At 33.3% G+C, this 12,370-nt stretch overlaps 1 protein-coding gene across 3 annotated transcripts; it reads right to left on the reverse strand.

The window, feature by feature from the left end:
* Positions 1-897: 897 nt before the first annotated feature.
* LOC123524169 (uncharacterized) lies at positions 898-9,900 on the reverse strand. Of its 3 annotated transcripts, XM_053539151.1 has the most exons (8): positions 9,660-9,884; positions 8,627-8,786; positions 8,049-8,204; positions 7,712-7,861; positions 6,297-6,384; positions 5,985-6,072; positions 5,396-5,540; positions 898-2,425 (listed from the first exon to the last, which is right to left on the reverse strand). In XM_053539151.1, exons 3-8 carry the CDS (start codon positions 8,092-8,094, stop codon positions 2,370-2,372), a joined length of 573 nt encoding a protein of 190 aa, XP_053395126.1. In that variant the 5' UTR covers positions 8,095-8,204; positions 8,627-8,786; positions 9,660-9,884; the 3' UTR covers positions 898-2,369. The 3 variants fall into 3 exon arrangements, with proteins under 3 accessions (XP_053395126.1, XP_053395125.1, XP_053395124.1); XM_053539150.1 differs by having other exon boundaries at positions 898-5,540; positions 8,049-8,268; positions 9,660-9,900; XM_053539149.1 differs by having other exon boundaries at positions 898-5,540; positions 9,660-9,898.
* Positions 9,901-12,370: the final 2,470 nt, after the last annotated feature.

Here is a 12,370-nt window from a genome sequence, read left to right on the forward strand (position 1 = left end):
TTACGAACAAACCGCATGTTTAGTGTTCCGCCTTTATACTGTTGGACGCTACGCTTTCTTCTTTGATTGTGTCTGACGGAACAGGTGGAGGACTCTATGACAAATAGTTCTTAAATCCAAACGGGACTGTGTTATTTTGATTTCTATAGACTGGCCTGTGTTTCCCTAGTTGCCCTGTCTTCTTGACATGGCGTGTGTTTTTAACACTGATCTGTAACTTTGGAAGTGACCGCTCCTATGCGGTACCACACTATGTTCCTTTATTTGTTCGTTTTGTCCACGTGTGATTGCTTTATGTAAGTGTGTGTGTTGGTCGTGTTCACGTCCGTGTGCTCGGTTGCGGTTTGAGGAGGCTGTGTTTTTCGAACGTGGCTTTCCCTTGGTTATTCATAGCTGTTTTTATATAATCACAGAAGTACAAAGACATAATTAAAAATACTGCCAATTAAGGCAAATGAAACAGATAAAGGACATAACGGGGCACCGAAAAATACCTTTTTTTTATTTTCCATATTGCCATCTATCCATATACAAAGTTTCGGGAATATCTCTTGTATTTTTAAGATATCTCTGGATCCCATTTTGTATGACTGACTGGCGGACAGACGGCGAACGGGAGGCAAACCATAAGTCCTTTTTGATGAAAAGCTAAAAACATATCTTTCTAAATAAATACGTTTATGAGAGTGGAAGTATATAGCTGAAGTAAAGCTGCAACTGGGGTAATGTAATAAAAGTCCGCTTTCTGAAAATCGTGTAGTATGCAGTTAGATATTCAAAGGTTCACGTATCAAACTTTTCAACCGAACACAATTATCACCAAAATGTAAACTTTTAAGTCATATGTAATCGGTCACATCACATTGAATAATGAATTTAGAGCTTTTCAAGTTATCAAAAGTTTCAAATTTATTGGCATATCGGCCATTTACATCTATAAAAATGTATGGCAAAGACACAATGTAATATAGACAATACAACAGACTACAAAATGATATATATTTACATAATCATACAACACAAATAACACAAGTGCATTGTTTTAAACAGATTCTTTGACAACATTTGCTATTTTCAACAATTTTCCTTTTACTTGTTACTGACATTAGTTGATTAAATTACTGTATACTAGGTCAGGTAATGGTACCCAAATATGTTTTTTAATTGTTCATAATCTATCACAGCACAACTAAAAACTTAAATAATTTGTATGTTGATGTACGTGTTGAATTATTTAAATCTGCGTTCCATTTTGGACTAAACGTGTCCTAATATTTGTTTAAATTCGATAATTAACCGATTTTTGAGTGAGCAATTCTCAAAACCATTAAAGAGACTGTCCTCTTGATCGTATGATAACACGAAAAAAAAGATATCTGGAATTCATCGCTATATTTCTTAAGAAGGCTTTGAAACTTTGTTACTGACATACGTTAGGGAAACATATGAGATTTATTTATTTTACTAAACTTTCCATTCAAAATTGAAAAGCATTTGTCACGGGGACATCGCAGTTGGACTGCCTTAATTATAAAGCTTGATACAAACGGTCGTTTAAGTACGTGGTGTATTGGTCAACATGGTAGGAAAATTTTACGGGTTCGATTCCCGATTCAGACCTGTTTGTTCTTGATTTAGCATGTTTGAAATAATATAAAAAAAAAAAACAACTCATTTTCTAATGTTCATAATATGAGCAAACTTCAATTTAAAATATAACAAAACAATATTCAAAATTTGGAGTTCGCAAATTATTGCTATAATTAAGTTTATTTGGTTACACATTTCTGACATTCGTATGCAACTTGCAGAAGTTTCCAAGCAATGTGAATAAGAATTAACATTCCATAATCGATCTGTTTCAAATAAAATGTTCAAAATACTAAGACTTTGTTGTACATCAACTAAATTTTCAAACCTGATTGATATGGAAGGGAGATAATTTAAAAATGGTAATAACTTGAAACTGCAGTATTATACAACTGCAATATAATACAAAAGGCATTAGATTTAACTGATTATTTTACAGTTTTACAACGTATGGTAACTAGCACAAGAAATATATTTTCATCTTACAAAAAATCATTTTGCAGTTTCCATCAAACAGCAAAACCACTAAAAATTGAAAATATGGATATTTGCAAGATGAAACTGATTGATTATAAGAGTGTAGACAAGAATGATTAAAGTATAAATAGACCATGCTTATAACTTTAAGATGAATATCACTGATAAAGTATCTAATTACAGTTGCATGATGTTATTATTTTGTATATAAATATAAAGTAAAGTAAGCATAAGAAAATCTTCAGTTTGTAGATAAAGAAGGCTGCAAAAACACGTCATCCTCAACAATCATCACCGTTTCGTTAAGTGCTCTCATAGTCTGTGGTGTCTGTGACATTGATAGATCCGCTGATAATGCCTGCGATACATAAAATACACGTAAAAATAATGGAAAATTGACTAATGTTAGGGATGTGGCAGCACATCAATCACTAGATGAAACGTAGTTGAGGTCAAGCTGTTTAGTACCAATTTATAGTTTACTCAAAAGATGTCTTTGAATTACATTTTTCCAACGCACTTACATTTCATATAATCAAATTCTATGTGTTTGAGGAACATGATAGATGCATTACATACTTACAGAAGAACACATAGTGAAAGAAACAATAATAATGTCAATTAATAAGATAAATTCATTCATATGTGTAGTGTATATGAAAAAGGAATTACATGTACAGGTTATAAATAGACAATCAACACAATACTGTATACTAATGTAACGGCATTGACGTGCATTTAGTGATTATTAGCACGAGTAAACCTATATTTATACTGCGCCCGATTGAAATATTGGTTTGGGAGTGCTAATTACCATGTAAGTCAGGTCAGTGCTGATTAATTAGTTGTTTTTAAATACGAACGATTACACCGTCGTTTAAAGTATTTATATGTACACTATCGACGTTAACGAATTTAAAAGCAAAGGCACGTCGTACAATAACGTCAAATATGAGGTCACAAATTCATGGCATCCAATCACCAATCATTATGTCCGGTTCCTGTCACTGGCGTCGGTTACAGGATTCTGTCCCACGCAATTTTGGTACTTTATTTTAGTAAAGTATATAATAACAGTTGCAAAATAACTTGGATGAACAGATCCCTAACAAAAAGAGATATGTACTTTTGAACAGTTCTATTATATTTCAAACACTGTAAGTTTCAATATAAGCACACGATATTTTGAAGAATTTTTTATTGTATGTCAGGAAGTACGAGAGGTACTGAGACACGCAAAAGCAATGCAAATGATGTAAGTTTTATACCAATTTCTGAATTCTTTCAAAGTGTTTCCTAACTTGTTTATCATATTGAAACAGTAGTAAATAGTGTCTCGGCATAAATATAGAGGAAAAGGCATATATTTCAACTACCCGTTTGCAGAAATTCATTTTGAGAACACTCTACTAACAGATAAACTAACTTAAAGATAGTTTACTCCAGAAAAGTGTTTTACACTTTGAACAAAATTTGTAATTAGCTTCAGTGTTTGGTGCTGAGTTTTTAATGATGCAATTAACCTGTTATTTAATGACAGCCCTTCCTGTGATTATATACGTACACTGAAATATGCCAATAGCTAGAATATCATTTGGAAGAAAAGAATTGAAACAAGCAAACTAATAGCACATTTTACGTTATTATGCGCATTGCATCATCATATGTACTTAGTAACTTTCTTCGTTTGGTCTCAGAGTTGTTTACTTCTACTACCGCTAAACCAGAGTCGTCTTGATTTCTGTGACCAATATGCTTATATGAATCAGTAGACGGGCATGCCACTTGTCCGGGAGTAATATTTATTCGTTATGACTTGCATACTTTTCTCCGATCTTGTTCTCCTCGACAGTTTCGCCATTTGCTTGAAACCTACATTCCGTTAGTTGACACACGCCGTTACCGTCTGTTGAGAACACATAGCCTGGATCTGCACTTTTATAAGTTGCATCTGATTTTGGTGTAGAATATGAATCAGGATTGCTATCAAGACTGGATACGTTTCCAATGCAAATATCAGAACAAAGGCTGTGTACAGCATTTGAAGGCACACTACCAGTAATTATATGGGCATATGGCACATTTTCGTTGATGTTAATGGAATTCAAAACGTGATTGCAAGTAAATTTGTCTTGAACAGCGTTTGAATGAGGAAAACAAAAGTCTGTACTGGACATTTCGGCATTGATACAATCGTTTGAACAAGATGTATCATGTTCAAAAGCACAGAAAGAACAATCTGTTTGACTGTGAACAGTGCTATTAGAAGTTTGGATAGCACAAGGATGTTGCATAACTTGCTGACCATTGTTTAAAGGAATGACATTTTCAGAGATAGAGACGTTGGTGGGCACAGTAATTTGATGAAAACAGTGATGATCAGCTGTTACATAACAATTATTTTGAACAGAAGCGGGTGTTATATGCAATGTAGCCGGTGAGGAAGCCGATAACACTGATCCTGTGCCAGTTGTACAAGGGACTTTCGTAGATTTGTCTTGTGCGATAAAAATATCTGGAATTTGTGTAATGACAGAATTTGAATGTGTAGATATGTCAGAGATAGTGTGTAGTCCAGTTGATTGTTTATTCATAATATGATTATCTGGATCACCATTTTTGTCAGATTTAACTTGCTTAAAGTCTTTTGATACAGGTGAACTTTGTAGCCTAGTTGCATCTGTAGTTGTTGCGTAACTTGAACATTGAGAATTGGCATCGCTTTGTAAGATATTTTTAGAAGAAATTGGGAAGAGCTCAGACGTAGGGGCCACTATGGATGAGGCTATACAACTTGATTCTTGATAATTGTCAGTTGTTGTAAGCGAAAATTCATTTTCATCACTAAAAGAAAAATCATTATTTTTCAAAACGTTTGTTGGACAAGGAATATTGAAAATTATTTGCGTGTCGCCTAAAGGGAACGAAGTATACGCTTGGTGCGATTCGTGCTTTAGCTGTGTCTGGTAATTGTCAGAGTGTGTTGCATTTGTCTCACTGTCAATGACACGCAGAAGTCCTTCAGTTTGCAGTTCATCATCAGTGTCATCTATTCGATTAGGAGTTGCTCTCCTGTAATCAACATAATAATTACTTTGGCCTTTCCAAGTGTCAAGTGCAACAGTGTTTTCTCCACTAGAAAAGGACGTTTCGCTTTCAGACTCTTTATCAAATGCAACGGGTTTAGGTATGACTAGTGCTAATTTTGAGTCTCTTGGACTTTTTGATGTAACACAAAATAGATCTTGTTTGAGCACTGACATATCAGAAGATTCAGATAATGGATACGTCTTTTCTAGTTCAAGAGCGTAGTTATCAGTTGTTGTACCTTCAAGTTCACCGTTGCCTATCGTTGCAAAACGATAATCATTTGGTAAAACAAACGGATTGCTGCTTAATTTATTTCCCTTCACACCCTCATCTGGTGATGGTGTCAGGTCAAATCCACTGTCGTTACTGTCTTGACGTCCAAACTGAAAATTATAAAATATGAAAGATAAATATATACTTACAAAAGCCTTTACTACGCATGAGCGTGCGTATCCACTGTCAACTTTTGTGCAAAGGTTAAATCATTAAACACGTGACTGACTACAGAGAATTGCCTACAGGGAACTAAAATCTGCTTTATATTATTAGTTTTACAGCTTTTGCACACACATTATATTTGACCGTAAAAGTCTAAGGTCACAATTAAAAATATACTATAAAGGATCGGTTAATAAATTCGATCGAATTTCTATGAATACACGTCAAGTCTTTATTCAAATACAAGTTTGCTTACTCACAAAATAGCATTTTTAAGACACTATGAAAACATATAACATCACTTTTGTTGTAAAACTATGTACATGCAAATCATGTTTCTGTTCTGGGAAATTAAAATTGTGTTAAGGAAAACAATATAAAATTCTTACGGAAGAGAATATTTCATGATCAGGAGCATCAGGAATAGTTATAGCTCCAGCTTGCTTTATTACTGTTTGTGCTTTCTTTTTACATCGTCTGTAAATCAGCAAAAACAAACAAAACAAAACTTTATATTAAATAGTGAACAGTCTACATCTGTTTGGAACATATGAACTGATGATCTTGCATAATTACTAGTATATGAAGATGATAATTTCCTAAACTGTATATAACTTTTCATTTATATTTTACATCTTACGGATATCCTTAACAAATATTTAATTATAATAGACAATCATATAAATCTTAGGAAATTGTACCTTAACACACAGAACAATCCTACTCCCGCAAATATAACACCAACAAGCACAGCAACCGAGATCCCCGTTATTTCCGCTGGCTTTAGACCTGCAAATAAAATCAAGATTCTGTTATCATGATGTTATATTTTACATCACTGGATATTATTTCAATGCATTTGGACAAATGAAGTTCCTTAACTTAAAATAATGACATTTAGTAAAATTTCTATGAAATAATAACAAATAAATAAGTAAGTAACTAATGAATGCTACTATTTTGCACGCCTGCACTCTATACTTCCAGATGACATTCTTTTAGACTGTATTTACCATCATTTCAGTACAATGTAGTCCCGAAGTGCCAGATTACAGCTGTTAAAACTGTCCCCTAACTTGAAGATAGTGTTATAAAACTATTATGTTCTTTGGGATTATGGAGTCTATTTAATCTAACTATTTACAGGGTTCCGCTTGACAGTGCTATGAATTGTGTGAGGTGAGGTAATGTAACTATTTACAGCGTTCCGCTTGCCAGTGCTATGAGTTGTGTGAGGTGAGGTGCCCATTCCATGTCCTCTTGTAATTAGAAACATGTGCAATTGAAGTTCGGGGAAATACTTAAGTGACATTACAACAAAAACAGCAAACTCGGTTATTGTCTCTTCATTACACACGAGAATCAATGTTATCAGCGAGTCTACCAGCTGAGTTTTCGAAACCTGGCTTGGGGTGTACAATTATTTCATCGTGTAAGGGTCGATCCAGCTGGCCTACGGAAGGTCTGTGCTTCTACCCAAATGCCCACATGTGCCTGTTATAATACACGGATGAACTCATGGGGTTTTTCCTCCACCACCAAAAGCTTGAAAGTCGCAACATGAAGTAAAATTATATCAGTGTAATGTAAACCCCAACAAAATGAAACAGTTAATTTTATCACGTCATAAAACACATAAAGGACTTTGAACTAGATAAATGCTTCTTCAGTTCGTCCTTGAAACACTTCTTCTAATTCGCATGTTGGGTGCCGATCGCTGAAAGAATGCTTATAAACTCAATGAATATGTATTCAAATTTCCTATGGGAATAGTCTCAGCTTTAAACTCAAAAGATAAAATATGTACATGTATGAGATAATAAAAATGATATGTTAGTATCATTTTCCTTAGTAAATAGACACATATAATAGATATTAGTGATGGTTAATAGATATATACATCTGGAAAAGTCATATGAATGCTTTCACTTAATATACTTACAAACCGGATTACGAAAGAAATCGTCTGCAACATGAAATAATTTATTTCAAGTCAATTTCACAGGATTTAGCAGTAAACAACAGTAAATACCAGAACACCTTACTCTAAACACTGACAATGATGCATGATAGTCAGTTAAATGCAGAAACAACTGCAATACTCATATGACCATACTTTTATTTACTGGTACGCCTGATTTTTGATCGCTTTCTGGTCCATATCGTCCCTCTTTTGTGACCCCTCTGACCGTCACAAGGTACGTTTGATCCTCTTCCAAGTCCCTTAGCACAATTCTTGCTTCACCAAACTGTGACACTTGCAGACCTATTTATCAAAACAAATAACCGTTTCCATCAACACAAACGTAACGTGGCCGACGTTTTGCAAGTTTTACATTTTTACTGTTTTAAAATCACAGTCGTATAATATTATAAATTTTTCCTATTTCCAAAAATGTCTCCAGTTAGTTATTTAAACATCTAAAGTCACAGTTATATGTATTTGGACTTACTTTTGTGGTATTTTCCATTCTGTTTTCTGTATTGCAGATTGTACATTTCTATGTACGGCTCATTTGATTTACATGTTAGTTTATCCCACGTGACAACCAGTGTGTTGTCTTCAGGTCCTGCTGACACAACCACATTCTGAGGCTTCTGCTCTGGGGCTGTTAGGAGAGACAGAGCTGACAATGTGTAGTGATATACAATGTAGCTGGTGTATTTATTCTCCTAGTAAATAATTCATGGTGTACTACACTTTAATTGCAGTTTTTTTAAAGTCCATAGAGAGAAGGAATTCGTTTACTTTACAAGTGAGAACTAGTATAAGAAATTCTTATGAGACATACGGCATAAATATACGTATTTCATGTTTAGGGGTGGTCTTTGGAATCTACCCTTACCTTTTATCTTTCTTACTATGTCACATGTATGCATAAAAAATACTATTTTGATACTTCTTGCCTGCAATTAGATACCAAATTTAGCCAAAACAATTAATGAATGATTGAGGTAAATTACTGAATTCTTAGCAGGTATACTGAGTAAAACGACACACTTAGATTTACAGACGTAACTGAAGACTTACTTCTATCTTTCAGGTACACGCAATCTTGCCACTCTACACCACTGCTGCTTTGGTCTGTTATTACACTTACACCGTACAGGAAATCTTGTGGTGAGTTTATTTGTAAAACAGCGTCTTTTGCATCCGAAGTGAAATTATTCCAGTATACCTCGTGGTCCGGCTATAGAAAATAGATTGGAAAGAACCCATGGGTAAAAATACAATTAAACAGATGATACCATATCCATAAATTTTCTTCTTTTTTTGGAACAATTTGTATTTTGTCAGCATACTCCTCAAAAACATTATATATTTAAGACGCTTCATGTTTTCTCTAGAATGTTTTAGGCCTTATCTCATCTACCTTTTACACTATAAATATATATAAAGAACAGATAAGTCATGCCATATGATTTGAATATTATCCAAGTTGTTTGCTAAAGACTTTTTAAGACTGTTTTAATAATTGTACACTTATAGATGTTAAATTCTTTTCAGAACGTTTAATGCCATTTAGTTTGTTTGTTTTTTTTTGGACATTTTATGTAGACATGTTCTTTGAGCATCATTGAATCAATGTTTAAACGTTTTGTGTCGCCTCGTCTAAATAATGTTTGTTTAATTTCAGGATATTGTACGTTATAAGACCTTTCTGGTTTACTTCTAAGGCTACATTAAAACGATTTTGTCACACACGTTCTTCCGCTATCTCTGATATTATTAGGTTCATATTGAGATATCTCATCTAAATTCGCCATTCTTCAAATAACCTGCGAGCTTGCTATTTTTTTCGCATCGTGTTTTGCTTTTTATATATAAAAATTAAGTTTATCTTTACCTCGTATATATTCAACATCTTTTATATTACCTATTATGCATTTGTCACTTCACTTATGTTTTATACTATGATAGTTAATATCGTCTATAGATAAGATATATGTTCCGCTTTTATTATTTGACCCTACATTATCAATTGTAGCAAATCAATAGATAAAAGACTTTTGAACAATGGTACACTATAAGTATTTTTGTAGGTATCTATATCTCCTCTTACCTCACAGTCTCCGTTCTTATTTCGGCACCAGGCTACAATGAACTTTTTGACATTAGATTTCCCTCGGTGGTCCCAGCTGATGTAAACGTCAGACCTATTGCCCGATTCCACTATGAACTGCGGACTTTTTATTGCTAGATAAATACACTTTGCTTATTAGCCTTAAAAATAACGAGGAATTATTGTTATTTGCCTTGATGTTCTTGTGAAAATAATTTGTGCATTTAAGTACACTATCAATATTTAGATTAAAGTACTAGTACGTGTATATCTTATCCGGTAGGTGATTTTTTAATATTCTAAGATCTTAATATCCATACATATGCATTTACCATAAAAATATAAAAATTACCTGAAGTAAAAAAGTTGGTATTGTGGAGTGTTGATCCCCTTTCTGAGGTTACCATTTACCATTTCTTGTTTAAAGTAAAGTTGTAGTTGTGCTACCAGTAATGTGGAGATTGTACGTAGGAATTCTTCTGCCCAGGTTTTCTCGAAAAAGATTTTCCTTTCATTTCAATTCGTTAAACTGCCCCAGGATACCTTTCATCGGTCCATTCTTATGTTTATTCTTGACTGACTAAATAGAGATATATGTGTTACTGTGGACATACAGCAAAAATGTATTCTTTCAATGTTGTTTTCACAAAAGACAGTGAACGTTACAGTGAAATAAATAAATCTATATTCAATAAGAAAAGACTCTAAAGATAATGGCAGTCTTATTGTCCGAATGTTTGATTTTGTCTTTACAGGTTTGAAGTATACTTCTTGGGATCATCTTTAAAGCTTTACTGTTTATGGATTTCAAAGTTTATTTTGGAAAAACGACGGTAACAAAAAGTAGATACTTGCCTTCCAAAATACACAAACACTTCGTTTTTGATCTTCTCCAAAGCAATCTCTTTGACTCCAATAGTAGCCACCTTCTGACACTCTGGACTAGCATTGGTACTAAAAGGCATTCAAAATCGAACAATTAGATATTTCTTTCATATCTGTACCATATACGAAATGATTTTTATCAATAATAGTTTCCGTTGACGAAATAAAAAAGATTTATGTAACTGCTATGCTTCCGATGAAGGTAGAAGTATTTTCAAAGTTATACTTTCAAGGAAGGCAAAGTGACGAGAGAAAATATTATGGATGGTATTCAGGACAACAAGATAGTTTTTCTTTCTCTAAAAAGATTTTTATGCATTTTATTGGAAGTTATAATAAAAATGAGCCTGTGATAATTGTTTTAGCTCTTAAGGATTTTTTACAAACACAATGCTGTTTGACATTCTGTCAAAATTGTTGCGAACATTGAAGCAATTGTTTTATAATGAAACAAACATACATCTGTTGATTATAAGTCTGTATTTTCATTTGTGAAAATGATACAGTTGAGGGGTCATGCCATGATTCCGCTCTATGCTATATTTGATGGATTATTTGAGGTAAATAATGATGAAAAGTTCTTCTGTATGTACTGTCGGTCTTAAAAAATATTTTCAGACATGGGTGATGTCAGGTGAATGTACGACAAAATAGAAAATTTTGAAGAAAAACATTCTTAAGGGTTGAACTGAAGACAACTTCCGAAGTCGTTTTGTTTTGTAAAATATTTTATAATATTCGAAATTGTAGGCCCATTTTCAAAATCAATAACGCAACAGCCTTAAAGAAAGCTCATTGGCTTACACCTATTAAGCAACACCTTTTCCATCTTGAACTTTTCAGCAGGCAGGCGAAATTCAATAAACTAAGACATTTTGATGATATTAATTATTCGCTGATCGGCATTTTAGGCGAAATTCTCAAAGTTCTTTTGCATAACCCTATGTCGGCTAAATCAGGTATTTTAAGTAGTACATCATTTTTTTAAAATTGCAATTTTTTTTTACATAATTTTTATCCTTATTTCCATTATCAGAAAAAAATAAATTAATGAATAACAGGAAGCATAACATAGCTCTACTTGCATATGACTGAAGCAGATCTGATCCGAGGTAAGTACATCAATCTGTGAAAGATGTTATTTTAAGTAGGTAGAAAATATTGTCGGGAAATATGTAATCAAAGTTTTCCTTTACCGCAAAATATCAGTTTTATGCACGTTGGACCGCAAAGAAACATTTTTCATACACAATAAGCCCGGAAGTAGTTTAAATACCAAAGTTGCCATTAATAACATGTTTGATTGAACATATATACTACGAAAGCATCAAACAGTTTAAGAAAATAGTTTTATCAAACATTCACAAACTTGGTTTCCTATTCTTTGGGTAAATTCAATTTTCTGATAAACATTTAAATACTTAGTGAAAACGCTAATTATTTTTTCCTAAAAATCAGTACAACTTTTTAGCTACATAATTCAATTCATCTGAAAGAATCCATAGTGTAAACATGTTATTTTGCAAAGAAAATAAATGCACTTCCATGTGATCACTATTTAGCCAACATATGGGATATGCAAAAATATAGAAACAAATGTAGTTATATCTTAGACGGACTTACCATACTTCACAAACTTTCTTAAATTCATGTATCTTTAATTTATCGTAAAACTTAAGAGTGAAAATTCTGCTTACCGTCTGAATACGTTCTTGATACGCTATTTCTTGGATCGCTGTAAAAAAGCCGGAGTACATGCCAACTGGCTTTATGCTTACACTGAATGTGTGCTCCGTATATGGATGTAGGTTGCAAATGGTCAAATT

This window comes from Mercenaria mercenaria, chromosome 3, assembly GCF_021730395.1.
Source record: "Mercenaria mercenaria strain notata chromosome 3, MADL_Memer_1, whole genome shotgun sequence".
In the NCBI taxonomy this organism is placed as follows: domain Eukaryota; kingdom Metazoa; phylum Mollusca; class Bivalvia; order Venerida; family Veneridae; genus Mercenaria; species Mercenaria mercenaria.